The sequence below is a fragment of the Thamnophis sirtalis genome, unplaced genomic scaffold, assembly GCF_051295495.1.
Source record: "Thamnophis sirtalis isolate CommonGarterSnake01/CBP01778 unplaced genomic scaffold, rThaSir2_p1.2 scaffold_1, whole genome shotgun sequence".
In the NCBI taxonomy this organism is placed as follows: Eukaryota; Metazoa; Chordata; class Lepidosauria; order Squamata; family Natricidae; genus Thamnophis; species Thamnophis sirtalis.
In genome coordinates, this window is record NW_028261381.1 from 162101551 (window position 1) to 162128960 (window position 27410).

General features: G+C 41.1%; 2 protein-coding genes across 6 annotated transcripts; one reads left to right on the plus strand and one right to left on the minus strand.

Moving 5' to 3' along the window:
• Positions 1-282: 282 nt before the first annotated feature.
• HAUS8 (HAUS augmin like complex subunit 8) lies at positions 283-15482 on the minus strand. 3 transcript variants are annotated; one of them, XM_014062963.2, is made up of 11 exons: positions 15413-15482; positions 15050-15099; positions 14739-14794; positions 13557-13653; positions 11003-11086; positions 10344-10414; positions 7414-7488; positions 7152-7310; positions 3151-3289; positions 2182-2323; positions 283-1270 (listed from the first exon to the last, which is right to left on the minus strand). In XM_014062963.2, exons 2-11 carry the CDS (start codon positions 15078-15080, stop codon positions 1150-1152), a joined length of 975 nt encoding a protein of 324 aa, XP_013918438.2. In that variant the 5' UTR covers positions 15081-15099; positions 15413-15482; the 3' UTR covers positions 283-1149. The 3 variants fall into 3 exon arrangements, with proteins under 3 accessions (XP_013918438.2, XP_013918437.2, XP_013918436.2); XM_014062962.2 differs by lacking the exon at positions 15413-15482 and adding an exon at positions 15187-15383 and having other exon boundaries at positions 13557-13650; XM_014062961.2 differs by lacking the exon at positions 15413-15482 and adding an exon at positions 15187-15383.
• On the plus strand, positions 15423-26868 carry MPV17L2 (MPV17 mitochondrial inner membrane protein like 2). 3 transcript variants are annotated; one of them, XM_087702111.1, is made up of 6 exons: positions 15423-15805; positions 19128-19324; positions 21177-21347; positions 21584-21660; positions 21768-21896; positions 25002-26868. In XM_087702111.1, the coding sequence occupies exons 2-6, from the start codon at positions 19138-19140 to the stop codon at positions 25071-25073; spliced, it is 636 nt and encodes a 211-aa protein (XP_087558237.1). In that variant the 5' UTR covers positions 15423-15805; positions 19128-19137; the 3' UTR covers positions 25074-26868. The 3 variants fall into 3 exon arrangements, with proteins under 3 accessions (XP_087558237.1, XP_087558230.1, XP_087558243.1); XM_087702104.1 differs by having other exon boundaries at positions 15424-15729; XM_087702117.1 differs by lacking the exon at positions 15423-15805 and adding an exon at positions 17985-18260.
• Positions 26869-27410: the final 542 nt, after the last annotated feature.

A 27410-nucleotide genomic window follows, 5' to 3' on the forward strand; every position in this document is an offset into this window, starting at 1 on the left:
ATCAGAGCGAGAGAGAAGTGCCAGATTCTCAAGAAGGGGTAACGTTATATTACTGCTAATGAACTTTAGATAATTGAGAAAGACAAAGAATATTAAAAAGTTAATAGTTTTAGGTCTTTGTGTAGCCCATGCCAAGGTGTGGAATGGGCTTAGGAAACTGAGAATCCCAAAACATTTCATTTTCTGCACATGAAAACATTGCCCAGAATAGGAAGCCACAGTCCAGGCAGAATATAGTGAAACAGTCTGGCTTCAGATTGGCAAAAGAGAAAGGACAGGCTGTATATTCTCTCATTTATTCAACCTACATGCTGAAAATATATTGAAGGAGCTGGATTAGAAAAGTAGGTTGTTTTTAAAATTGAACACAAATAACTGCTGTTATGATGACGCAACTATGGTAAGTAAAAATGCAAATGTTCTGCAAGTTCCAGCAGTGAAATTCAAGAAACACAGTAATAAAACTAAGAATAAACAAAAAGAAGACCAAACAAATGACAACATATACCACACTCAGAATTGACAAGGAAGATATTCAAGTGGGGGATAATTTCTGCCTTTTAGGAACAATTGCCTTTTAGGGACAACTATCATCAGTTCCACAACCCCCAGAAACCAGACTATTACTCATGCTTGGCCTATGAGCATCTTCTTTTGGGTTTGTTTTGATTATTTGTGTTGAAGACTGTGGCAAACTCTACTACAGGCAAGGTGTATGTTTATTTTTCCAATTATTTCAAAAACATTCCTTCAAAAGCTAACGTTTGTAAAATATCCCTGAAGTCAGGGCACGAAATAACATTCTTTTAAGACTACTGCAACAAGATTTGCAATGAGAAAATTGTTTTAATACAAAAGTGAAAGAATCTCAAAGTGCAAATATATCTGCGCTTCCATTAGCTGAAATGGCACCCTGGAGGGATGGAGGGAAGAAAGCACATTTTGTGCCTTATTTTTCTGTGCAGCTTTCCAACTGTTCATGTCAAACAATTAGGCTTCCCCTTAAAATATCCTGCCCTCTCAAGCAATTGTAACAAACGAGTAGAAAATATTACTCCAAGTAGTGTAACCTATTTCAGTCTTTCAGCGACAGAAAGAACAGAAGGACCAGCTTCCTGTTTCAGTGACACCAAGAGCTAAAGATTGGATCTAACTAAAATACAATTGCTTCATGGTCTCCAGACCCAAGGTGTTTTCGCACACTTTCTGATAATGGAGTGAGGCCTCCTTGCTCACATCAGCAGATAAATCCACAACACGAGCAAAGGTCCTGTGGGGAGAAAAAGCAGTTGAATTTCCTCTAATTTCCTCAAAAGAACTTGTGAAAGTAATTAAAACCTTAATAGCACGGCTGTTTGAACTGATTTAAATTTCATTTTGTTCAGGTTCAGGCAGTACAGTGCCTAGGGGCACCATTAAACCCTAGATACTACAGCTAAGCTCATTTGTCTGATCTGCAAAGGTTCTTTTTAATAAATAAATTTTAATCTGCAAGTTAAATAGGAACGTGGCTTGATGCAAAGCAAAGCATGAATTATATTAAATGCATTAGTTTCATGCTGACTTTAATATACGTAAGTCCTCTTAGCATAGGCCTCATGGGAGAAATAGATTATTTTCCAGTAAATGGGAATTTTGTAATTTACTCTGCCCACCCTAGCAAACGTTTCAGGTATAGGCAAATCTGCCGTCAGCCATTTTGTGAGCACGTCGTCCCCTGCCGGAATTTCAAGTGTGTTCCCCCATGAAAGCATCTCACAAGGACCATGAACTGATAAGCGCACCAATGGGAGGTCATGACTAAGCTGTGAAAGTTTAGGAGGCCAGTGGAAGGAATGAAAGGAAAAGAGTCTGATGGCCACCACTACTCTTGGATTACTACTTACCTGAATTTGCAATTGTTTCAATCTAAATTTTCACTTCAATTAATTGAATGATCATTCTAACTTATCTTATGAAAAAGGTGTGTTTCAACAGAAACTATGAAAATAAATACATGCGAGGGAGCTACTGTAATGGGAAAAGTCTAAATAGAAGCTGTCTTGTCCTTCAAGCATTTCTACTCTCAATAAAAAGATGGGACTTATGAAACAAGGCATATTAGCCCCATGTGGTCATCACTGCATTGTTATATTCTGCAAATGGAAATTGCATAGTTTCTTCTTACACCTTTACAAGTACCTTGGCAGTTCTGCATCCAGCTTCAAAGATACTTCCTCTAGGTCCTTCATGACATTCAGCGCTTTGGCATTTTCTTCAAAGTTTTGTACCAGGGCTTCATTCAAAACACTCTGAATCATAGCCAAGCTTTTCTGCATATCAGCTATCTCATAAAAGTCAAAAGATGCAGCTGTTAACTCAAACAACGTAGTCAGATAACAGGTAGTCTTCGACTTATGACCACAAATGAGCCCCAAATTTCTTTCGTTAAGCGAGACATTTGTGAAGTGAGTTTTGCCCCATTTTACGATCTTTCTTGCCCCAGTTGTTAAGTGAATCACTTCAGTTGATAAGTCAGTAACCTGGTTGTTAAGCGAATCTGGCTTCCTTATTGACTTTGCTTGTCAGGTCACAAAAGGTGATCACATGACCTTGGGAAAATGCAATGGACACATGTATGAACCAGTTGCCAAGCATCTGAAATTTGATCCCATGATGATAAGGATGCTGCAAAGGTCATGTCACTTTTTTCATTGCAACTTTGAACAGTCACTAAATGAAGTGTTATAAGTCAAGGACTATCTGAAGTGGTGATGATAATCAAACCTGACTGCTTAGTTTAAACAAGCTTGTGAAGGATGACTTTCTCTCTGTATTGACTAACAGAAACGAAATAACTTATGCATAAATAAGATTTTGAAGGGCTGTATGTTGTATAAACTTCTTCAAAGTTTCATGTCTCTTTTTGCAAAATTGGATTGTCAAGGGGCTCAAAACTTCTGTTAGCATGAGGTTCACAACTATCTTAGCAGTAAAATATTCTAAGTAATCAGTAATAGAATTCAAGATACACCCAAATTCATATATATCATAGGACCCATTCAAATTTTTCCCCATTATTTCCCAACAGATCACAGTCAGCTGTTAAGGCTAATTCATGAGCCAAAGATTGGCCATCTGTTTGATAACATCATGATGACATTTTTGTACCTAGATATTGGCCCATGTCTTCTACATAGATGTCCTTCATGGGCAATTCATGCCTAGTTGTGTCCAGGGCTGTGGCAAAGTGCTTATAGTCCCTCTTAAACGGGGCACATTGTTCAGAAACAGGTCCAAGTATTTCAAGCTGGAAAGCAAATGGGTGGAGCAGGGGAAAAAGAGATTATGATTAGTCACAAGAGGCATATGATACAAGAACTGTGCATACTTCCCCACAATATTTTTACTACCACTGTATAGGTAATCTTTGACCTATGACCATTTGAAGTTATGCTGCTGCTGAATGAACGGTGGTTATGCTCAGTCTCGGAGTTCTGGGCTATCCAGTCCCACACTCAGTGGTTCAATGATTGCAATTTGGGCATTTGGCAATTGGTTCACACCAAACAACCAGTTGCAGTGCCCTAAAATAATGTGATTACCATTTGCAACCTTCCCTGCTGGCTTCCCCAGAAAGCCAATAGGGAAGCCAGCAGGTAAGGTCACAAATGACTGGGGTAAGTCTTCCCCACCTCCCCCAGTTCCTCTGTGCTTTTGCCATGCAAGCCACTTGTATGCCCTCCATGACCCTCACCATGCTTCCCTTGCAACTTCCTGATCCTCTCACACATACCCTGACGCATTCTCCCCAACCACTGCCTTTCATGCACATCCTCATGCAACCTTCTTGACTAGGGCCTCTTCCACATACTTTTGCATCTTTGTGTATCCTGCCTGACCCACTGCTCTCACACATCCTCATGCACCCTACCCAACCAGCTCGCCCACCCTCCCCTGCATTCCTTTGCTCTCTCCCTCACCTAGCAGCAGACATTTACCTGCCTTCCTGAGAAGACTTGCAATTTCCTGGCGGCTTCCACACTGACTTGGTTTTGGGAAGCTGGTAGGAAGTTCCCTTGTCTAATAACTGTGGGATTCAATTAATGACAGCAATTGGGACTGCAGGGATTGCTGTGCTAAGCAATAGCATCACACTTTATGACTGCAAATATTAGTGACAGAAATTCCAGTCCCAATGGCTATTGTTGGCTGAGGACTACTTTTAATAGCAGGGAAAAAGTACCTTGCCTATTATTTCAGCAGTAATCTCCCTACTAACTGGGTGAAAGATATTAGATTTTGCAATAGCTATGATTATGCTATGATATGTAGTGTTTTCAATTCTCCTAAGAAAACACTTCCTGTTTAATCATTGCATTGGCTTGAAATAGTCATAGAACCAGAGGTAGAACCGAGGTCATTTAGCTGAATTTACCACTGAGTGCTAGATAAATAATGTAAAATGTTTCTTTAACAACCCTGGCTCAACAACTTTGATGACTGGTAAGTTTCTAAATGAGTACCTATGGTAAACAAGAATTCTATCTGCCAAATAGTTGTTCCATTTTTAAATAGCACCTATCACTAGGACAGATTTTCAGTTTGATGCCCTCTTCAGAAATATTAAACTTCAAACTTCCTACGGTTATTCAGTTGAGATATATCTATTGTAAGACAAGAAAGTGGACTGATTAAGCTTAAGGAAGTACAGTATCTATACAGTACCTACAGTAACATTTGCAAAAACACTTAAGGGTTTTTTATTACATGACTAAGGGCCAGCTTAATGAAAAAAAAACATACTAGAACGATTATTCATTTATCAGCATGACTAATGAAAGGATTGTGCTTGAATAGGAAAACACTTCATTCCAGTCTATCAAAGATGACCATAGCATGGCAGAGAAGATTAAAAGATCAAAATGATAAAGCCCAAGCACTAATTCTGATGAAGATGTTACGGAATATTGTTATCTGAAGATAATATTCTAGAGATCAAAAGAAAACAATTTGATCTAGTGTCTCCCATTCAAATAAGAAGTAAAATGGTAACAATATTTAGATAAAAAGTATTAAAAATTGCTAATTGCAAATATAAGGACAAAAAATGGATAATCCAATTCTCTATTCTTCTGACATTCTTCAACTTTCTCTTCTACAACACTCCTAACATCTTAGCAGTTTTTTAATCTCAACAGGTAAGAAGCATGACTGGTCAATAGTTCTTATACCTGCATTTTGAACTACATTCCTATACACTCTGCTATGTCATTTATCCTTAAGACTAATTAAGGACAATATTTAGGATTATACATCTAATGTACTATATTTTTGCAAATGTGAAATGCCTGAAAGAGTACTGGGAAGGAAGACCAAACCATCCAAAAAAGATGATTGATTCAGAGATGTGCATAAATTCTGGACATTAGGATCTAGAGATTAATAAAATTTGTTTAGGGCAAATTGTCCGAATTGATAAAGTAGGATGGGAATTGAAATTTGGCACATCTGGAGGCTTCCAGACAAAGATTCGGTCTTTTGCCAAAAATGTGTTTTATTCAGGTTTTATCTACTGTTTCACATTTAGCCTTCGGAAACAAAGCAGAACATTATTGTTCCACTTTTTGCCTCGTATCCTACATTTATTTCAAACCTGGGAAAAACGTTAGAAATAACATTTCTTTTTCATCTCTTTTAACTGTTATTTGTAAACTGGATTCCCTGTTGATATATTTTACAATGTATTTTATTACTATTATTTTCTGTAGTAAGGTATGTGGATTTCCATCTCTTCTGCAACTAAACAATTTCCATCTTTTGTGCAAAGGTAGTTTATAAACACAATAACTGACTGCATCTCCTTGGGCCCATACCACAACTCAGCTTGCTTAAAAAAGCCATAGACTATCAGACTAGAGTTCTGAAGAGATACCTAGAACCATTTTTTCTCTCCTCACATTTGGAGATCAACATAGCCCCAGGTTATTAAAAATCAATCCTATTCTTCAACTATTCCTAGTCATTTTTTTTCTTCTGCTCTCTTTTCTTACAAGTCTATTTCTTAGTTTTGTTCTAAATTTAATCTGTACACGTGGTACTTGGTGCCCATTTAAAGTCCAGTTGTTCAGCAGCCAAATTTACAACAGTATTGAACAAGTGGTGGTTATAACCAGTCCGTGTAGTTAATGGCAGTTGCAGCATCCCCTGGCCACATGATTGTGATCTGCAACTTTCCCTGCTGGCTTCTGACATGCAAAGTCAATGGGGAAGCCAGCAGGAATTCACAACTTGTAGTCAGGTTGAGTCTCTTGCTTAATGGCAGCAACCGGAACTGTTAATGCTAATCAGTGCAATCAAATTATTTGTCAATTTACGACATGTCACTTAATGACAGAATTTCTGGTGCCAATTAGCTTTGTTAAGAAAGGTTACCTATATATTTTAACGTGGGTATAGCAATGTAGCTATTACCAAGTTAGTAAGAGCCCTCAAACATAATCTAAAAAACAAAATCTAAATAATGAATTGACAGACATCCAGAATAGAAAAAAGGGGAGATGCCTGCATCTATTATGCCTGAAGTACAATGCAACAACAATGTATTATCCATCCATTTATAGAAAAATCATTTAATTAGGGATGCCGTATATCAGTGATGACTAACCTTTTTGCTGTCATGTGCCAAAAGTACACATATGCCCACACCCATAACGCAATGCCCGCAGAGCACCCCTGTGCGCCCCGCCCCCCCTGCGCATGCACGCATGACCCCCCTCATGCATACACACACACACACATCCTGTTTTGGGCCTAACAGGGACCAGAAAATGGGGTGAGGTGGGCGTACCGCCCCCACGCATGTGCATGAGACCCCCACCCCACCCATGCACGAGCACCTCCCGCATGGCACCGCCCCCACACAGCAGAGACCCAGAAATCAGCTGGCTGGCGAGAGGTGCGCATGTGTATATGTGGTGGAGCTGAGCTGGGGCTACATCCCACGTGCCCGCAAAGAGGGCTCCGTGTGCCACCTGTGCCATAGGTTCGCCATCATGGCCTTAGTTACTTTCCAAATCCAAGCTTTCCTTAGGGAAGCTATTGGTAGACACTTTACATTAATTTTGGTGTTTTCAATCTATTCCACATATAGTTTGTAAAACTAAGCAAACCTGTCTCTCAAGAGCTTCAGAGAGCTCAATCTCTTTCTTCAGATGCTGAAGTTTATGCTTCTTTTCACGTGCATTCGCCTGTAGTTTCTTCACTTCCTCACAGAGCACTAACAAGTTCCTTTCAGCTTTCCCCTCCAGAAGGACAAGGTTTTTCTCCATCTGTTACAATAGAGGATCTCTTGGTTCAAAACTATTTCAAAAAGAAAGAAGGTGTTTAATTTTTCTTTAAAGACATCTTGTATTTGTGCAGTAGAGCTATTACCTTTGTGGAGGCATAGGTTAACAGCAGCATCTGAGAGTCCAGCATCCCAATCAGATCATTTGAATCAGAGGGCGTCTAATAAAGAAGCAGATATATTGTTTGAAGTGGGTTGACCAAAAAGTGGTCACACAACAGGACTGTGACTATTTTCCAATGGCTCCAGAAAAGACAACTTGGATTAACACATGGTAGACACGCCCTTACTGACTTTTCAGGAATAGGAAGATTATTATTTTTTAAATGTTTAGCCTAACTGTTTCTCTTATAGCAATAGCCCTTAGACTTATATACTGCCTCGTAGTGTTTTTACAGCCCTCTCTAAACGGTTTTTACAGAGTCAGCCTATTGCCCCCAACAATCTGGGTCCTCATTTTACTCACCTCATAAGGACGGAAGGCCGAGTCAACCTTGAGCCTGTTGAGATTTGAACTGCCAAATTGCAGTCAGCCAGCAGTAGTAGCCTGCAGTACTGCACTCTAACCACTGTGCCACCTCGGTTCTCTATGCTCCTTGAATGCTCTTATGCTTTTACTTTTCTTATTCTCCTTTACTGCTGTATCACCTAATGTAGTGTACAACTGCCCACTCTGGGTGCAGAGATCCCCCTCCCTCAAAATTTGAAGATTTTCTTGTTAGAGATGAATAATAATCATCCTTGCAGTTAATATGATCATAAAAATATCACGTTAATGGCAGGGTTCATGCCTTGTATGCAAAGCAGCCTTTACATAATCCTTGGCATCTTTAGATGAGGCTGAAAAAAAATTATCTCTGAAATCTGAAGAGTTTCTGCCAGTCAGGTAACATGATGCTATATAACTCATTTTATTTGACAAGGGGAAAAAGTCTTTTATGCACCTAGTTTGTTTGGCTCAGTTTTAACTCCATAACTGGGTCTCTTTCCTTCTGTTTTTGCAGGCATGCTCACCAGTTCTTGGATACAAAGAATGCTCATGTATTTTATTTATTTATATCCCACCTTTATTATTTTGTTATTTATATTATTATTATTATTATTATTATTATTATTATTATTATTATTATTATTATACAATTGTATCACAGCGGCCAGTTGTTTCGCCGGATTTGGCATTGGTTACTAGTCGGGCCCCACCTAGGGGCCTAGGACGTCGTAACGTATTTTCGTAATATGCATGCAGATCCAAGCAGTGCGGCTTTTTGCATTTGACTGATGGTAATTTTGTCAATTTTTAACTGTTTTAAATATAATTCCAGTGCTTTTGGAATAGCACCCAGTGTGCTGATTACCACTGGAATTACCACTGCTGGTTTGTGCCATAGTCGTTGAATTTCAATTTTTAAGTCCTGGTATTTTGCAATTTTTTCACATTCCTTCTTATCGACCCTGCTATCACCTGGTATTGTGATGTCTATAATTGTAACCTTGTTTTTCTCAACCAGTGTGATGTCTGGTGTATTATGCGCCAGTATTTTGTCTGTTTGTATGCGAAAATCCCACAAGATCTTGACCATCTGATTTTCGGTGACTTTTTCAGGCTGATGTTCCCACCAGTTTGTAGTATTATCATCATCATCATCATCATCATCATCATCATCTCATAGATAATACCCTCTCCTTTAGTTGTCCTACAAAAATATGTACTCCGTCATAGCAAATCTGTAGTCTCTAAGCATAAATATGAAATGACATTAAACTTTAATTTTTATTAAAATTAAATTTAATTAAAACTTAGATTCTTCTTTAGGAGTCGAAGCAACGATACTTGAAATATTTAGAGATATAAAATTCACAAAGCATAGTGAATGTGGCTTATGTCTCACTGTTTTAATCAATATAGATATTGCAGTAACCATACTATTTTAAAATGTTTAATACAGTTCTCCTTTTTCAATATTCACCGGAGGGTTAAATACTTGACCCCTGTTAATATGGCCCAGTTGAGGCACACCTAAGATCTATTCAGCCTTATAAGTACATATATCCCACAGCACACATTCTGGGAAGACTATCATAACAAATAGCCCCTGGCAGCCTCTATTAATTTCACACTTCCCCTTTTATTCATGGGTTGCTCCATCATGATTTTGGGCAGTACACAATACAAAGCAATGTAAATCGGTGACACAGAGAACTCAGAAAGGAAAGAACACCCCCGCCCCCACCAAAAACCCTCTGTCACCAGTAGAATCCAAGAGACCAATGATCCCATAGCAAGTCTGCTATCTACTCTAATCCAAGGCCTGGAGAAAAACCAAGTTTAAGAGCTCATTTAAATAAGATCAGGGTGGAAAGCTCTCAGAGAATGTCATTCCAGAGTGGCAGGTGCCATTACAGAGAAGGCCTGCTTCCTGAGTCCTATTATGTATCACTATTTCATTAAGAGAACCCAAAGTATATAGAAATTATGGAAGATCAATAGTCTCTCTCACAAAATCTCATGATATGCCATGTTATAGGTGACAACCAGCACTGTGGCTTGCATGTACTAGTAACCACTGCAGCTAACAAAACAGAGCTATTACAATAGGGATATTGTGGCATGAACATATTTGCCACATGCTGCTGCTTTCTGTTTTTCTAAACGGTCTTCAAGGCAGCTCCCATACAGAGCCCACTGCGATAGTCCAAATCCAGCAAAGCATCTATCGTAGATTAGTGGCCAATATAATTTACTACAGCGATATTTCTCTTCATGAATTATGCTGAATAAATTCCTCACGTAGAACCAAGTAAAGGAAGGAATCTCTAAAAAGAAGGCCAATGTGAAATGTCGGCCATTATCATGAACACAGTGGAAATGAGATATAAAGGCCATAGGCTGGCATATGACAGCTCAGTCCCAGGAAAGAATTCATCTGATTAGATCTGATCTATCAAGAGCTGCCATCTCAGTAAAATTACTCATTCAAGTTCACTTTTTAGTCAATAATGAAGTTGCTTCACTTACCGTGACCTTATTTCTTTTGGAAAAGCCTTTTATACTGAGCTTTGAAACTGGTGTCTTATAGTAGCTTTTTTCTGAAAGTAAAAAAGGCAATGAAAGACAGTTGGATAAAGGAATGAGGTCAATTAACTGTGTCCTAATATTTGTCAGCTACTTACTGAGAGACTATGGGTACAAAACTTTGCTTTGAAAAAGTTGAAAGCAAGAATGACCTATACTAAACTGCTTCTTTGACATTTTAACAACATAGAGGGAATTCTAACCAGCACTCATATTCCATTCTTTATTTTGATTTTAAAAAATAGGAGCCATCAAGTCATTTTTCAGAAAGCAAGAAGATGGAGATACAAATAAAGAATATGAACTGGATTCCATATTGCCAAAAGGCAAAACTCAGGGATGCAAAGTCATGTTAGATATTATACCAGCAGTGCCTTGGAATGACTAAATAAGAAAAGCAAATATTAATTTATCTAAACAGCTAATTTAGATTTGATCTACGTATTCTGTTTAAAGAATCTTGGTGTTACATTAATATGTAATCTTGAGTGTCTACAATTTAATTTAAAAATAGCCTTTGTATAATTTTTGGAATAAAAGCATAAGTCTATTTTACTGCAACTAAACTTACATTCAAGTATACAACTCAAGAGCACACATACCATTAATAGATGAAACCTCCAGTTCAGGTCGAATACTCCTATGGCTATCCAGAAAGGTTGATTGTAATATACTAGGTGTAGTTTCTGCAGAAAAAAGGGGCAAAGAAGAGGTTTTTCCTTTGGAATACTGATTACTGTAATTAGGCCAGAGTAACAAACTTAGGTTTGACTAAATAATTGAACTGACTCCAAGAAAGTTAGGGGTCGTATCCCAGCAGTAGAATGACTACTGATTCAAGCCACCAAGTCCTGGCTGTTCCAGCAGGCTGGGGGGAGCTGAGAAGCATCTACCTCCACAGAAATTGTGAATGTTGGTTTTGTTTTTAATATGTTGTCTTTGTCTCATTCCCCCCTTTCCCTTGTCTTTTGTGAGCCGCCCGGAGTCCTCCGGGAGTGGGCGGCATACAAGACAAATAAATAAATAAATAAGTGGACATTGACACCCTGTGCACCAGGGGACTTTTAATACACTTTTTCACTCATATCCCCATATTCTATCTCTCTCAGGCACACATATCCATTAGTATCTGTTTTAAAAGGGATTAGACTATTTTAAAGCCTACTGCTATTCAAGTATGAATTTCAAGGGGGGGGGAGGAAACTCAGGTGAGATGGGGTTATATATGCTTTCTATTAGCACATTCCATAAAAAAAATAATCCTGGAATTAAGATTTTTAAAAAGTTCCACTGAAATGCTGATGTAGAAAGGGTGATGTTTCAAGTAAGGAGTATTCCCCTCTAAAAATCACCATATGTTGCAATGAAGTTTTAGATTAGCTACTATTGCCCACAATCATAACTGATCTAAATCCTAGAAGGCAAGTACTTCCTCAGAGCTAAGACAACCAGGAGGCCTGGGAAAAGTGTAAGGAGGTTCAGGAGTTGAATAGGCCCTTACTAATTGCATTCAAGACAAAAGAGAGAATCTCTGCAGGATAGATGGAGCCTAAAGAAAGTGAATCCCATGTCCAAATGAACAATTTTTCAAGTATGTTCAAAAATGAATGCTAGGATTTTATATAAACTCTTACTGAATATTATGTTCATCTTCTACTGTTGTCAAAATGTGTCATCAGGAGCTTTCCCCATATCTCAGTAATAATAATAATAATAATAATAATAATAATAATAATAATAATGGCACAAACCAGCAGTGGTAATTCCAGTGGTAATTGGCACACTGGGTGCTATTCCAAAAGCACTGGAATTACATTTGAAACAGTTAAAAATTGACAAAATCACCATCAGTCAAATGCAAAAAGCCGCACTGCTTGGATCTGCACGCATATTACGAAAATACGTTACGACCTCCTAGGCCCCTGGGTGGGGCCTGACTAGTAACTAATGCCAAATCCGGCAAAACAACTGGCCGCTGTGATACAATTGTATGATAATAATAATAATAATAATAATAATAATAATAATAATAATAATCAGCCTGAAAAAGTCACTGAAAATCAGATGGTCAAGATCTTGTGGGATTTTCGCATACAAACAGACAAAATACTGGCACATAATACACCAGACATCACACTGGTTGAGAAAAATAAGGTCACAATCATAGACATTGCAATACCAGGTGATAGCAGGATCGCTGAAAAGGAACATGAAAAAATCACAAAATACCAGGACTTAAAAATTGAAATTCGACGACTATGGCACAAACCAGCAGTGGTAATTCCAGTGGTAATTGGCACACTGGGTGCTATTCCAAAAGCACTGGAATTACATTTAAAACAGTTAAAAATTGACAAAATCACCATCAGTCAAATGCAAAATGGCGCATTGCTTGGATCTGCACGCATATTACAAAAACACGTTACAACCTCTTAGGCCCCTGGGTGGGGCCCGACTAGTAACCAATGCCAAATCCGGCGAAACAACTGGCCACTGTGATACAATTGTATAATAATAATAATAATAATAATAATAATAATAATAATAATCTGATGTTACCTTAATAGTTCCTAGGTCCTTGGTTAGGATTTGAGCTGTTAAGCTACCAACCTGCCCCAAAGCCTGTGAATCTCACCAAAGATTAACCACGTAATAGTAGTAGTAGTAGTAGTAATGGCAGATAAGCTTTCCTATAAACTGAATAGTTGCGGAACTATTTTGGCATCAGACACCTCCAAGGGACTGCTAAGTGTACATTCCATATACATGGCAATTGTTCCAATTCAGTCAATGTAATGAAATTTACAGACACTTTTAAGTCAGAGATGCATAACATTTTGCACTAAGATAGCCATATTTAGCCATTACAAAGGTTGCCAGCTCCAAGCTCATAAAAAGTTAGTAATACCAGGACCATACCAATTTGATTTAGAATAATTGAAAAGTAGATCATGGAAAATAATCTTTTCCCCATTCATTACACTATATGTTATAATTTGGCAGCAACTCCTATGAACTTAGATCCATGGCTAGAGGACCACAGAATAACTAAATGTTCTTCAGATTGTTTTTTTCTGAAGCTGCCTGGATTCTAGAAAGTGACATTTGGTAATAAATGCAGGGAAGACTTCTAGATTGTGTAAAGCAAAATCTTACCTACTGAGGTCTTGAATTTCTGAACAGATAGCCTCTTTGGAGATCCAAAATTTTCTAGACCTTTTGCAAAGGACAAATTGGTGGTTGAAGTACCCTGCTAATTAAATACATACATGTTGAAATTAAACAATTCAGTCTTATTTGATTGCTAGTTTGGGGGTAAACAGTTTTTATATTTCAGGTGGTTATCAAAACAAATCCCAGTCTTGTTCTACTATCCTAATCCATTTATAATAGGAAATCATAATATGTAATTGTATTATATAATTATAATAGGAAATAATAGGAAAATACATTGATATAGAGGGCCTTTTCCTTATCTTTTTTTATAAGAAATGTAGTACATGATACAATTACATTAATCTATGTATAAAACAAAACAGATTCCTCTTTTTTTTTTGCATTACTAAACAGTCTCCCCTAAATGTTGCCTTTCTGAAATAGTCATTTATTTTCTCAGTATTATTTATTAATTCTCTGATATTTTCTGTTGTATACAAATTAAAACATGAAACAGATTGTCAAGTCTGAAAATAAAAAAAATAGCCCTTGAAATATACAGAGCATTAGTCAAAAGCTCCCTTAAAATAAATAAAGGAGTAACTTGAAATTTTCATTTTAAAAAATTAGAAGATATGCTGCATGCATCACACACTGGCCATGCCCGCGCCCGGTTTAGCAAAGAGGAAAAAAGTCATGATACATCACATGACGCTGTGACAACACGAGTTTGACACCCCTGTTCTATACTATAGTACCAGAATGCCATAGAGCAGGATTTTTCATGCCAGCTGGAGAATTTGGGGTGTTAAAGTCCACACATCTCAAAGTTGACAAGTTTTAAATAGAGTTTATGAAGATTCTCAATCATCCATGTCATGGTTGTCCCAAAGGTGCTTTTTTTCAAGAGGCAACTGGACTTTCTGGTTTTTCTTTTCTTTTTTTTCTTGAAACAAACAAAACTCAGGGTGGCCTTACTGACTGTCTAAAAGACTGTAAATGTCCAGCTATCTGCAAGGAGTATAAATCCTTCCATTCCCCACCATCCAGTCAGAGCTGAAGAAGCTTCTTGGATAAGAAGCGAAACGCCTTCAAAAAAAAACCCATAAAAGTCCAGTTGCCTCTTGGGGGGGGGGGGGAGCACCTTTGCTATAGAGCAATGGGTTTTTAATGCAGACTCACCTTTCCACTTGCTTTTTTATCATACTGCAGGTAACGAGATGGCACAATTCTTCCCCCTGGCAGAGGAAAAATAGAAAAAGGATCCACATTCAAATTTGCATTAAATTTGCATTTGTACCGTTACTATCCATGAGAAAAGAAACTTCTCCAGAGACTTTGGGGCTCTTTATGGGAACAATGTTGAGACCAAGCACTCGATTCCACAGAACGATTCCTATGCAAAGCTCCCATATTAAGCTCGGGCAGCTTTGTGCAGCGCATCGGCTGCGGGCTACGGACCCTGAAATCTACCCTCCAATGCCATTACTCACCTCTCTGTTTCGGTCGGGCACCCGTCTCCATCTCAGTCGTTCCAGGCTCCCTAGAAAGACAAATGAACTGGGGTGACAGGGAAATCAAAACGCAAACCATCCGCCGCTGCCATCCATCCTTCGCTCCGCGCTCTCACCTGCCGAGCGGCAGCTTTCCCGCCATTTCCGCCGAACAAACTCACGGGCTTCCCCACCCATCAAAACAAATACCCCTCGGCGCATGCGCCTTGCAGCCCAGTTGGGAAAGGCCCGCCGGAGCCACCCGAAAGGCGGAAGCATGGCACCTAGAACGTCCCACTTTCAGGGAGCGCTTCGGGTTCATTCATTTCTGTCTTGCTTCATTTCGCAGCAGAAAATCCTCACTTCCGGCTTACTCAACTTGTCTGTCGGCGGCCAGGCTTGACGCATGCGCAGAGCACCGCTCTGTTTTTAAAGAACTTTTTCCATTTGCTTTCCAAGGCGAGCAGCCGGAAAATAACCGGTTAAATTATTACTTAACCCATTCTGTGAGTAACTGTTGCCTCCGCCCGCGGGGATCGAACCTACTTCCGCTCTAGTAGCTGTAATAGACTGGCGGCTCCGTACATGTGACTCGCTCTTGCTTCGCGCCGGCCGGTTTCGTTCGCCTCTTTCCTTCGCTCTTGGCTCTGTTGCAAAGAAGCGCAACCCTCCACTAATCGGTGAGCAGCCCCGACAAAGGCTAAGCTTTTGGGGACAAGGGTTGAATCGAGATCTCCTTGCGCGTCTCTCCCTTTGGTAAGGAGCTGTCTGGTGCCCGGGACGTTTGGCCAAAGTCCGAATTAGTTCTAGAAAGGTGGAGAGGGGTTGTCGCTGGCTACTTGTAGGTTCTTCTTCATCGCTGCATGTTTCCTCTCGCTCAGTGGAAAAAAATGTCCCTTTGGGCATGTCCCAAAGTATACAATGAGAGTCTTGTTCACAAAACCGGGGTGCCTTCCCATTTATTGTCTATTGCAGCATCTTTTAGATTTATTTCTCTCAAAGCCCCTTTCCTCTTTTTAAAAATTACAGAGGATCCCCAAAGACCTTTTGTTTCTATTTATTGATATTTGTCATATCAGGGAGAAAGGGGTGGCAAAAAAAAATGTAATAAATATATTACAATTTAAAATGGATGCACTGGCTGTCATGACTGCCTCTCTATCATTTCATGGGATTTTAATAATGTAATTTTTCAACCTAGCTGGCAAATAATTTTGATTTTTGAGGACCCTGAAAGGGCCTTGTGGATCCTCAGCAGTCCTAGGTCTACACTTTAAGAAATGTTGGCTTATTACAGTGTTTCTCAACCTTGGCAACTTGAAGATGCCCAGACTTCAACTCCCAGAATTCCCCAGCCAGCATTAACGTCTCCTCCGGCGTTTCTTCTCCCGGAGCTCCTCGGTAAACCAAGGAGGTCTCCGGGATCCGCTGACCCGGAGGGGCCGTAGTGGCGCAATCCGATCAAGAGACTCCGACGCCGCCGAGTACCAGGCGGCAACCAGAGTCTCCGCCGAACTGTGGGCGAGAGTGTCAGGAATAACCCCAAGCTCAGTCTGGAACCTCAACGGGTCCATAAGTCGCCTGGGGCGGAACCACCTGGTCGGTTCCTCCTCCCTACGGTGGGGGTTTGGCCTCCGGAAGTCAAGCCTCAGTAGGCAGTGGTCTGACCACGACAGGGGTATGATCTCATTACCCCTCAGACCAAGATCACACATCCACTGCTCCGAGAGGAATACGAGGTCGAGCATGTGACCCGCTGCATGAGTTGGGCCCCGAATTACCTGGGTCAAGCCCATGGCTGTCATGGAAGCCATGAACTCCTGCGCCCCATCAGAGCGTTCACCGAGCGATGGCAAATTAAAGTCCCCCAGAACTATAAGCCTGGGGAACTCAACTGCCAGCTCGGCTACTGACTCGAGGAGCGAGGGGAGGGATGCTGCAACGCAGTTGGGAGGCAGGTACGTTAGCAGCAAACCCACTTGACCCTTGAGGTCCAACTTTATCAGCAGGGACTCACACCCGACAAGCTCCGGAGCAGGGACCCTACGAGGTAACAGAGACTCCCGGATAACAATAGCCACACTGCCACCCCTTCCCTGGGCTCTCGGCTGATGAAGCACCTGAAATCCCTCTGGGCACATCTCTACAAGGGGGACTCCTCCTTCTGTGCCCAGCCAGGTTTCAGTAATACATGCCAGGTCTGCCCTCTCGTCAACAATTAAGTCCCGGACGAGGGGAGCTTTGTGTACAACAGACCTGGCATTTAGCGACAACAGCCTGAGACCAGGGTCCTGACTACTCGCGCCATCTGGTCTTGGAGTGGGACTCATAGGGCCGGAAGGAGGGATCTCTGTAATGTAGCGAACCCTCCTTCCCCGGTAATGGCTAGCCCTAAAGTCCCCGCCATGTCTGCCCCTCCCTGTAATGACCGTAATGCTCCAACCCACTCCCGTAGCAGTAGTCCCCCCAACCACCCCACTGACCCCCGCCTTCCCCGGCAGGCCCTCCGAGTCAAACATTCTCATTTATCCACCCTAGCAATTCCCACGTAATATTTAAAAAACATATAAAAATACAATAGTAATAGAATAATAAAAGTGGGCCATTCATCCAATTCCAGCCAACTCCCATACACTCACCATACTATTTTAAAATTGCGCAATTATAATGTGTAGTAATGTGGAAAGGGTGGAGGGAGCGGTGATCCGCTCCTCTCCCTTCTTATGTCCTGGGGAGACGTCCTTGGCCACCAAGTCAAAAGTGCGTGATATATAAGGTGGCCGTATACAAGCAGGATTGGGTATAAAAATCCAAAATTCATGGGCGGCAACCATGCAGTCTTACCCTTCCAATGAAGGTTAGCAGGCTGTATATTTAAAAGTCTCCTTCCTGAGGGTGGATAAGGGCCCCAATCTAGGGGGCCAAAGTTCGAGGCTGACTTGTGCCACTCTAGCAGATGGGGGGGGAAGTACTGGTGTTTTCGGAGCTCAGTCCTCACCACTGCAGCCGCCATCCTCTATTGCTCCCACGCCAGCTCAGCCACAGGAGCAAAGTCCGGAGGAGGCTACAATGACGCAGGGCTCAGTTCAAGGATCATCCTCTTCCTTGCTCGAGTAAGCACACCAGTCAGCCTAGGACGGCCAGTTCTTTCCTAGGGGCCGCAGGAGCAGGCAGCAGATAGTAGATAGTGGGATAGGTAACAGATAGCGAGGTGAGCAGAGATAGATCCGAGAGGGGGGGGGGCGTCTGGGGCGGCAGCAAACACAATCATTCAGTCCGTCGCTCCGCGGTCTCAATGCAGCCTCCAACAACCCCCTTTCTTTAAGATGAAAAGTTAGGTTGAAAATTAACCCCTCTAAGCTCACTAGTCACCAGGGCTCACAGTCACAGTCACTCGGCTCCAGCAAGTTCGAGCAGGCTGGCCAGGGAGGAAGCGTCCGAGGTGTAAATGCTGTGAATCAGCTGTTTGGCGCCGCCATCTTTCCCTCCACGCTTTCCTTCTAGTTTCAGCAGCTGCCGTTCCGCTATTCAGGGGACAACTGACAGGACCAGGGACCAGCAGATAAATGGTTAGGGGGCTCACCAGGCAGCACCAGGGGCTCTCAGGGATCCAAAGGTGGTAGAAGACGATGCCGAACGTCCGTGCGCTGCCGTTGCCGTCGTCCTCACGCAGCTGGGTGATTCGGGCTGCTGTTGTGAGGATAACGCTGAGCCTCCGGGGGTGATATGCCGGCTTTCTTCAGGTCCTTTGGGTTCCGCAGATCTTAGGCTCTCCCAGGGACTCTTTCCAAAAATTTTGCGGTCCGTTTGGAAGGCTTCCCGGTGCTTTTTCGCCAAGTTTGCACAGAGCGAAAAAGCCCGGTCGCCATTCCAAACCCGCACATGCGCAAAGCAGTCTTCAAGGAGCCCACACTTAATCCTTTTACTCAGAACAAATCCTTTGGGGGATTTAATTCAGGAGAAGATACTACTTAAAGTGTGGAGTGAATGGGTAACAGACACAAATGTGCTTGGCCTCAGAAACATGCTTTTCCCCCCATTTTACTACAGTTCCCTTTCATCTCATTCTTGGTATTAGGAGAACAGCCATGCTTGCTCGGGGCAGAACAATTTTCTCTGGACTTTCTGTCTACTGGAAACCTCTCTTCAAAGGCCGCCTCCTGCTTGTAACCAACACAGTCAGCTGCGGAGGGCTTCTAGCAGCAGGAGACGCACTTCGCCAATCCTGGGAGATAAAGAAGGATTCTAAACGGAAATGGGATCGTGCCCGGACAGGTCAGTTTTTGTCATATTAACTGCTGGTTTTACCTTTAAAATTCTTCCTGGCTTGACCCTGAGATATCCCTAGGATCACTCAGTTTCAATCTGCTTGAGCAAAGAGCTCTCCAGCAAAATCTGTTACTAGACCCAATGGCGGATTAAGACTCACTGGTGCCCTAAGCACTGAAAAATCTTGGCGACCCCCTCCTTTGTCCATACTGTACAAATCTTGATTGGTTTTTTTTCTTTCATTCTCAACTTTGTGGTGCCCTCTTGGGCCTGGTGCCCTAAGCATGTGCTTAGTCTGCTTAATGGTATGGTATGGTAATGGTAAGTCTTAATGGTATGGTATGGTAATGGTAAGTCTGCTTAATGGGATCTAGTCAGACCACTGACTAGATCCCATTTCCAGTAAATCAGGAGGATGAAGGCCTCAAATGTTTTTCTGTAGTACCAGTACCGACATGGAACTTTCTGCCCTCTGACATCCACTGAACGCCTACCTTGCTGGGTTTCAGGACATTTTTATTTATTTATTCACTCATTCATTTAAGGGTTGTAAAAAGGGAGATTCTATCCAATTTGTTTTGCCACTTGTCTTACATTTATGACTCTGGCTCACATAATTAAAAGCAACACCCCCCCCCCCAAAGCAATAAATAGAATACAAATTAAATGAGAACAAATTTTAAAAACAGAATTAAAAAGCATAAACCACAGGAAACTATAAGTCATATGCCAGTTAATGCAAGCATTCCAGCAAGCTTCACACCACAACTAGATCCCCAAGCACAAGGGGCAAAACAGAACTGAATCTCAAGCAGTCCTGTAAGGAACTTATTATCTCCTTAATTTTAGCTGCTAAAATTATAATGGCCCAAATAGATAACATAATAAATGAGTTGTGGATTAATAAGGCCTCTTCAGTGAGGTACATTGGGGGGGGGGGAATCACAGAGTTAGAATAATTAAACATAAGAGGCAGTATTCACAATTCAAATTTGGATGGTTTAAAATTTATATAGTTTTATAGTAAATATAAAGATTTTATAGTAAATCACTATAGACTATAACATGGCAATATGTTAGATAATGTATATGGTGAATTTGTAAATTACCTGTCTCTAATGGTAGTCCTTGGCTTATGACCACAATTAAGCCCAACACTTCCATTGCTAAGCAAGACAATTGTTAAGTAACTTGCCGAGGTGGCGCAGTGGTTAGGGTGCATACTGAAGGCCACTTCAGCTGACTGTTATCTGCAGTTCAGCGGTTCTAATCTCACCGGCTCAAGGTTGACTCATCCTTCCATCCTTCCGAGGTAGGTGAAATGAGGACCCAGACTATGGGGGCAATATGCTGACTCTGTAAACCGCTTAGAGAGGGCTGAAAGCCCTATGAAGCGGTATATAAGTCTAACTGCTATTGCTATTGCTATTTTACAACTTTTTTGACCATGATTGTTAAGAGAATCATAGCAGTTGTTAAGTGAATTATGTGTTCATTACGGGAATTTAGCTTCCCGCAATGAGTTTGCTTGTCAGAAGCTGGCTGGGAAGGTCACAAGTGGTAATCACATAACCCTGGGACAATACAACTGTCATAAATATAAATTATTTGCCAAGCACCCAAATTTTGATCTTGACCATGGGGCTACTGCAATGGGGATAAGCGTGAGAACCAATATGCCACTTTTTCAGTGCCATTGTACCTTCAAATGGTCATTAAATGAATAATTGTAAGTTGGGAATTACTTTTATTTGTAATAGATTTTTTAAATATTTTCTCTTATTGATGCATCACGGATTTTTGTTATTTGATGATGAATCCCTTATGTTTTACTAATGGAGCAAATTTCCTCCTTCAGCACGAATGTTCACCATCGGCTGCACTATGGGCCCAATGATGCACTACTGGTACCTGTGGCTAGACAGGGCCCTCCCTGCTGCTGGCTTCAGTGGCATCAGGACCGTCCTGAAAAAAGTTTTCATTGATCAGATTGTTGCCTCTCCAGTCTTTGGGGTTTGGTATTTCATAGGTAAGACTAAATTCCTGAAGCTGCAAGACAATTTCTATTCTTTTGAGGGCAAAAATGAATGGGAAAATATGTGGGCTTTTGCTACAGATACTGTGTGTGGGTAGAAGCAGCAGAGGGTGTGGCATTTCTGTTGTCCCTTCTGTGCTTGGCTTCCTCTGAAAAATATACAGTTCCTTTAGTTCCCAATAGCCAAAGAACATCCCCCATATTTCCATCTGCCTTGTTATTATCCGCAGGGATTGGATCTTTAGAAGGACAGACTCTGGAGGAAAGCTGGCATGAATTGAAGGAGAACTTTTGGGAATTCTACAAGGTAAACCTGATTTTTGTCCCCTACTTTCTGACCCAGAGTTTGTGGATGGAGTAACTAACTTACATTTATGATACCGGCTCACATAATTAGTCTTTTTCTGTTTGCAGATGGACTGGTGTGTGTGGCCACCAACACAGCTGATCAACTTTCTGTTCCTGCCCCCTGCGTATCGAGTGATTTACATGAATGTCATCACTCTAGGATGGGACACTTACCTATCATACCTTAAACATCGTGTGAGTAAAATGCAATAAAATAATTGGCGTCAGAAGGACAGGCAGTCCTCAACTTGCAACAGTTTGTTTAGTGACCATTCAAAGTTCTATAAAGTGACTTATGACTGTTTCAGCATCCTCATGGTCACGTGATCCAAATTCAGACCCTTGGCAATTGACTCATATTTATGACGGTTATACTATCCTGGGTTCATGTGATTATTTTGCAACTTTCTGACAAGTGGAGTCAATAATACAATACAATACAATACAATAGCAGAATTGGAAGGGACCTTGGTGGTCTTCTAGTCCAACCCCCTGCCTAAGCAGGAAACCCTATACCGTTTCAGACAAATGGCTATCCAACATCTTCTTAAAGACTTCCAGTGTTGGGGCATTCACAACTTCTGGAGGCAAGCTGTTCTATTGATTAATTGTTCTAACTGTCAGGAAATTTCTCCTCAGTTCTAAGTTGCTTCTCTCCTTGATTAGTTTCCACCCATTGCTTCTTGTTCTGCCCTCAGGTGCTTTGGAGAATAACTTGACTCACTCTTCTTTGTGAGATATTAGAAGACTGCTATCATGTCTCCCCTGGTCCTTCTTTTCATTAAACTAGACATACCCAGTTCCTGCAACCATTCTTCATATGTTTTAGTCTTTAGTCCCCTAATCATCTTTGTTGCTCTTCTCTGCACTCTTTCCAGTCTCCACATGGTGGATCCAGATTCACATAACAACCATGTTACTAAATTAGCAACTGCAACGTGGCGAGAAAGATCGTAAAATGGGGCAAAATTCACTTAACAAATGTCCCACTTAGCAACAAAAAGTTTGGACTCAATTGTGGTCATTAAGTCGAGGACCACCTGTAATTGAGATTAAAACATAGGATGGAATGAATGTAAAGTTGTGTTGAGTAAACCCTTTTCTCTAGCCTTTTTTTTTTTTTACTATAGCTGGTAACAACTCAATCTGAGCATCTTCGTATTCAGAGCCTGTGTTCTACCGTGTTTCCCTGAAAATAATAAGACAGGGTCTTATTTTCTTTTGACCCCCGAAATAAGCGCTTGGCCTTATTTTCGGGGAGGTCTTATTATTTTTGAGCTGCAGGAGGCAGCGAGCATGGTCACCTCATGGATGCTGCTGTGTTGCAATAATTTTCGGGAGGGCTTATTTTCTGGGGAGGGCTTATTTTAGCGCATGCGCTCAAAAGCCCAATTGGGCTTATTATCCGGGGAGGTTTTATTTTCAGGGAAACAGGGTACTATTAACATGCTCAAAAGGAATAGGTATCACTGGCTATGTTAAGGAGGCTTGTTAATTGGGCACAATTGGTCTTCCTCTGATAATCTCTGAAAAGATACCAGTAACATTTTCCTCAGCATCTCTATCCCCATTTTAATGGCTTGTTTTGTTTGGCTTAGAATGTGGTGTTGTTCTGACCTAGACTTCCTGATACAGTATAATGCACAGGATTAAGTCCAAAAACCCTCCTTTATTTCAAAGGCTGTGAATTATATTCATTCACAGCCCATAATGAATCCCAAATAGTAGTAGAGAGTTCTATAGCAGGCTTTGGGATAAGGCTGATAAGCACCCATCTTTATCTTCTTTGAAAACACTGCCAAAGACTTAATTGACAATTAGCTTGGCAATTAGCTTAGCTTGGCAATTAGCTTAATTGACAATTAGCACACAGAGCAAAGAGTCCAAACATATTTTAAGAAGGTAAGCTGACCAGCATGAACCAAGTTGCTTCCTGCAAAGGCTCATGTGTCTTTGTTCCTACTTTATGTCCTATGGGAGGGGCCAATCACCTCCAAACCTTACTCCCGAATTGTCCTTCTGTTTTAAATGTTCTTGCCTTCTGGCAGCTCTGTGCATGCGTGCATTGGGAACAGGGGGAGCCTGTTCCTCTGCCTCGCTGCTGTCCAACTATGGAAGCTCCAGAGGCAGATGGCCCTGACCCCCTCTCTGCCTTCGATGCAGAGCCTGCATCCGAGCCTTCCCCAGACTCCAGGACTGGCCCATGTCCCTCCCCAACCTCCTCGCTGTCCGACTCTGCTGCGAGCTCCACCAGCGGCCACAACAGATGTAAACGACTACAGATAGTCATATCACAATTGGGACCATAATTTCCATTGCTAACTAAGGCAGTTGCTCAGGATGTCACACTCAATTCTGCAATGGTTGTTAAGCAAATCACTGCCATTGTTAAGTAAAATCATGCAGTTATTAAGATAATTTAGCTTCCCCCATTGAGTTTGCTTGCTGGAAACTGGCTGGGAGGGTCATAAATGGCAATTGCATGACTTCAGGACATTGCAACTGTCATAAATATATGCCTAAATTTTGATCATGTGATCAGGGGATGCTACAATGACAATAAGTGTGAGAACCATTTATAAGGCACTTGTTCCCGTGCCGTTGTAACTTCGAATGGTTGGTAATCAAATGGTTGTACATCAAGGATTACCTCTATGCTTGTTTTTAATTAGAAACATGAGTTCTAGCTTTATCTGATAACAATGTTTTTAATCTAGTAATGATTTATTCAACAAACTAAGATTTAACCACCATATTTTTCAGACTATAAGACGCAACTTTTTCCAGAGGCTGAAAATCTGGATGCGTCTTATACACTGAATACAGCATTTTTTGCCTCCTGAAACCCCACCCCCTTCACCAAAATGGCCGTGCATTGCCTTTAGGAGGCTTTCAGGGAGCTCCTGGGGGCTAAGGAGGGCAGAAATGAAAGAAAAACAGGCCGTTTTTTGCTCAATGTTGCCCCCCCCTCCCTGGAGCACTCTACAAACGCTCCTAATGGCTATTCATGCCTTTAAAAAAAATGGGCCCATTTTTGTGAAAAATGGGGCATTTTGGGGAGGTCTGCAGAGTGTAAAACTTTTTTTTTTTTAATTTGCCTCTTCAAAACCTCTTCAAAAAATACGGTAAGTGGCTTCTGAACCATTCCCTGGTAATGATTCCTGGACTATTCTGAATTACTTGTTCATAGATAGAATTTCAGAACTCAAAAATCGGGGGGGAGGGGGAACCTCAAGTGGCTTGATAAACTTCAGGCTTACAAAGCTAAATGTATGTTAATTTTTGTTTTGTTTTGTTTAGAATAAAAAGCCAGTGCTCGACCAGGATGAGGACTCTAAACCTTGCACTTCTGAGATCCAGACTACTGGGTGAAAAGTGTGAATAACCAAACTACTTTTTAAAGACTCGAAGCACACCGGCATCTTTTCTTTCTTTTTCTTTTTTCAAAAATGCTATTTGAATTCTTCTGCGTAGGAAATGGTGCCTGAATTCTAATTTTCCTTGTCAAAAATTCTGTAACAAGAACGAGACTGAAAGCTCAGAGCACTTTTCCTTTGACAGGTTGGTGCGAGTTGAAGCAGCAACCAGCATCCAGGAAGCAGAAATGCTGTCCCATAAAAGTGCCAAATTATAGATTTTTCTAATTTATTTATTTATTAGTTTTCTATCGCCTCAATCTCGTGATTTTGGATGGTGTGCAAGAATCTCAACAGTGATCTTAAAATCAACTCTGTCAACAGAAACAGAGACAAAGAAAATACGTCCATCTTCCTTCCCCACTAAGCCTCGGAGTAATCAGGAAAGTTTTCCAGAACTTCCTAAAAGCCAAAAATGAAGCATCAGGTGTATTTCCAGGGAATGGTGATTCCATAGAGCAGTGTTTCTCAGCCTCAACAGCTTTAAGACGAGTGGAATTTCTACTAGAATTTCTCCTAGAATTTCCCAGCCAGCAACAAGGTGTGGCCATATTTGAGAACTGTTGATGGTCTTCGGATTAGCAACTCAGTTCACTCTTTGGAGGATGAATGCATCTATTTTGGAAATACTAACTATTTAGATAATGGGAAAGTCAGACAAGCTAAGAAAGGGAGAAGTAAATAAAAGAAAATTCATGTTGGTATCTGTAATCCCATAGCATCCTTTATAGAACATGCTGCCAGAGGGGATGGATTTGGGCAGCCTTTACATTTGATGAATATATCTTAAAAAATAACAAGCTGAGCTTCATCCCATGATTGTGTTGGAAGATTAAATATGGGGAACTAGATTGTGTCCTTATTGTTATGCTCACAAGCAGTGCCATAGAGGGTTAAGATTTTAAAAAAAGGCCTTAAAACCAAAAGTGAGGGACCAAATGACTCTCAAGCATGGGAATTTTTAAATTCCCTATTTTTTCCTTCAGTGGATTAGAAGAATATATCAGGGAAATGTTTGCTCACAATATATCTAGACTTCTATTGAATTTATGCTTCATTCTATGTACTATATTTACTACATAGGTAGATCAAACTGCCAGGGGTGATTGCGTGTAACATTAGGGTTGCAGTAAATATGATGATATCTGTGGAAATTCTCAATCATGCATGTCATGGTCATCTCAAAGGTGCATTTCCCAAAAGGCAATTGGACTTTCTTGGGGGGTTTTTTCCCTTTGAAAACATTTTGCTTCTCACCCAAGAACTGAAGTAGCTTCTTGGAGGAGAAGCAAAATGTTTTCAAAGAAATAAAACCAAAGAAGTCGAGTAGCCTTTTGGAAAAAAGCACCTTTTGGATAAATATGCTGATATTACCTAGTTCTCTACATCTTGCCACTCAACCTCAGAGAAATAGCATGGACCCTTGAAGATTGCAGGGTGCTTGGTGCTCTCCGAGCTTGGTGGTTTTCATCAGTGTCCTGATGATGTTATCTAGTTTGGTAATGAAATGTCTGCAAAAAAACCAAGCTCAAAGAGCAGCAAAGGACTCAGCAGTTCAACCCTGAACTGCAAATATTCTCTTCTATGGGTACACTTGAAGATTGCTTAGTCAGCAATTGGGTGGGTGAGGGAGAATATATTGAAATGATATGCAGAGAAGAGGGGGGTGCGGTGGGCCAGAAGAAATAATGTTACATTCTTGTGATTTGGACTGGGTTGGATGGTGCTGCACTCCTTCCTAAATCAGCAGGTCCATATATAGCAGTAGACTTATATACCGCTTCATAGGCCTTTCAGGCCTCTCTAAGCGGTTTACAGAGAGTCAGCATATTGCCCCCAACAATCTGGGTCCTCATTTTACCCACCTCGGAAGGATGGAAGGCTGAGTCAACCCTGAGCCGGTGAGATTTGAACCGCTGACCTGCTGATCTAGCAGTAGCCTGCAGTGCTGCATTTAACCACTGCGCCACCTTGGCTCCTATAGTTTATGTGTGATCCCCAGGAGATTGTCCAGAGAAATCAATGGTAAAAGGTGCATTTCCACATTCATGCTAAGTGTATCAATTGCAAGTGCTTGTTGGCCAGCTGTATTGGGCAACAGTTATCCACATTTTTGTTGTATTTCATCTGCTGTACACGTACCACAGTCCTTAATGTACAACTATTCATTTAGTTAACAAATATTTGTTGTTTCTGTTCAAAGTAACAACGGCATTGAAAAAAGTGACTTGATGTTTTTCACATTTACAATCACTGCAGCATACCAAATGAGGTTAAAATTTAGATGCTTGGC

Coding starts and splice junctions, on each gene's coding strand:
- HAUS8 (XM_014062961.2), bottom strand. CDS start 15,212: ATGGCGGGAAAGCTGCCGCTCGGCAG. Junction 7,311..7,413: donor TAACCTATGCCTCCACAAAG/GTAATAGCTCTA, acceptor CTATTGTAACAG/ATGGAGAAAAACCTTGTCCT. Junction 1,271..2,181: donor CTGGATGCAGAACTGCCAAG/GTACTTGTAAAG, acceptor TTCTCCCCACAG/GACCTTTGCTCGTGTTGTGG.
- MPV17L2 (XM_087702111.1), top strand. CDS start 19,138: ATGCTTGCTCGGGGCAGAACAATTTTCTCTGGACTTTCTGTCTACTGG. Junction 19,325..21,176: donor ATGGGATCGTGCCCGGACAG/GTCAGTTTTTGT, acceptor TTCCTCCTTCAG/CACGAATGTTCACCATCGGC. Junction 21,661..21,767: donor ACTTTTGGGAATTCTACAAG/GTAAACCTGATT, acceptor TTCTGTTTGCAG/ATGGACTGGTGTGTGTGGCC.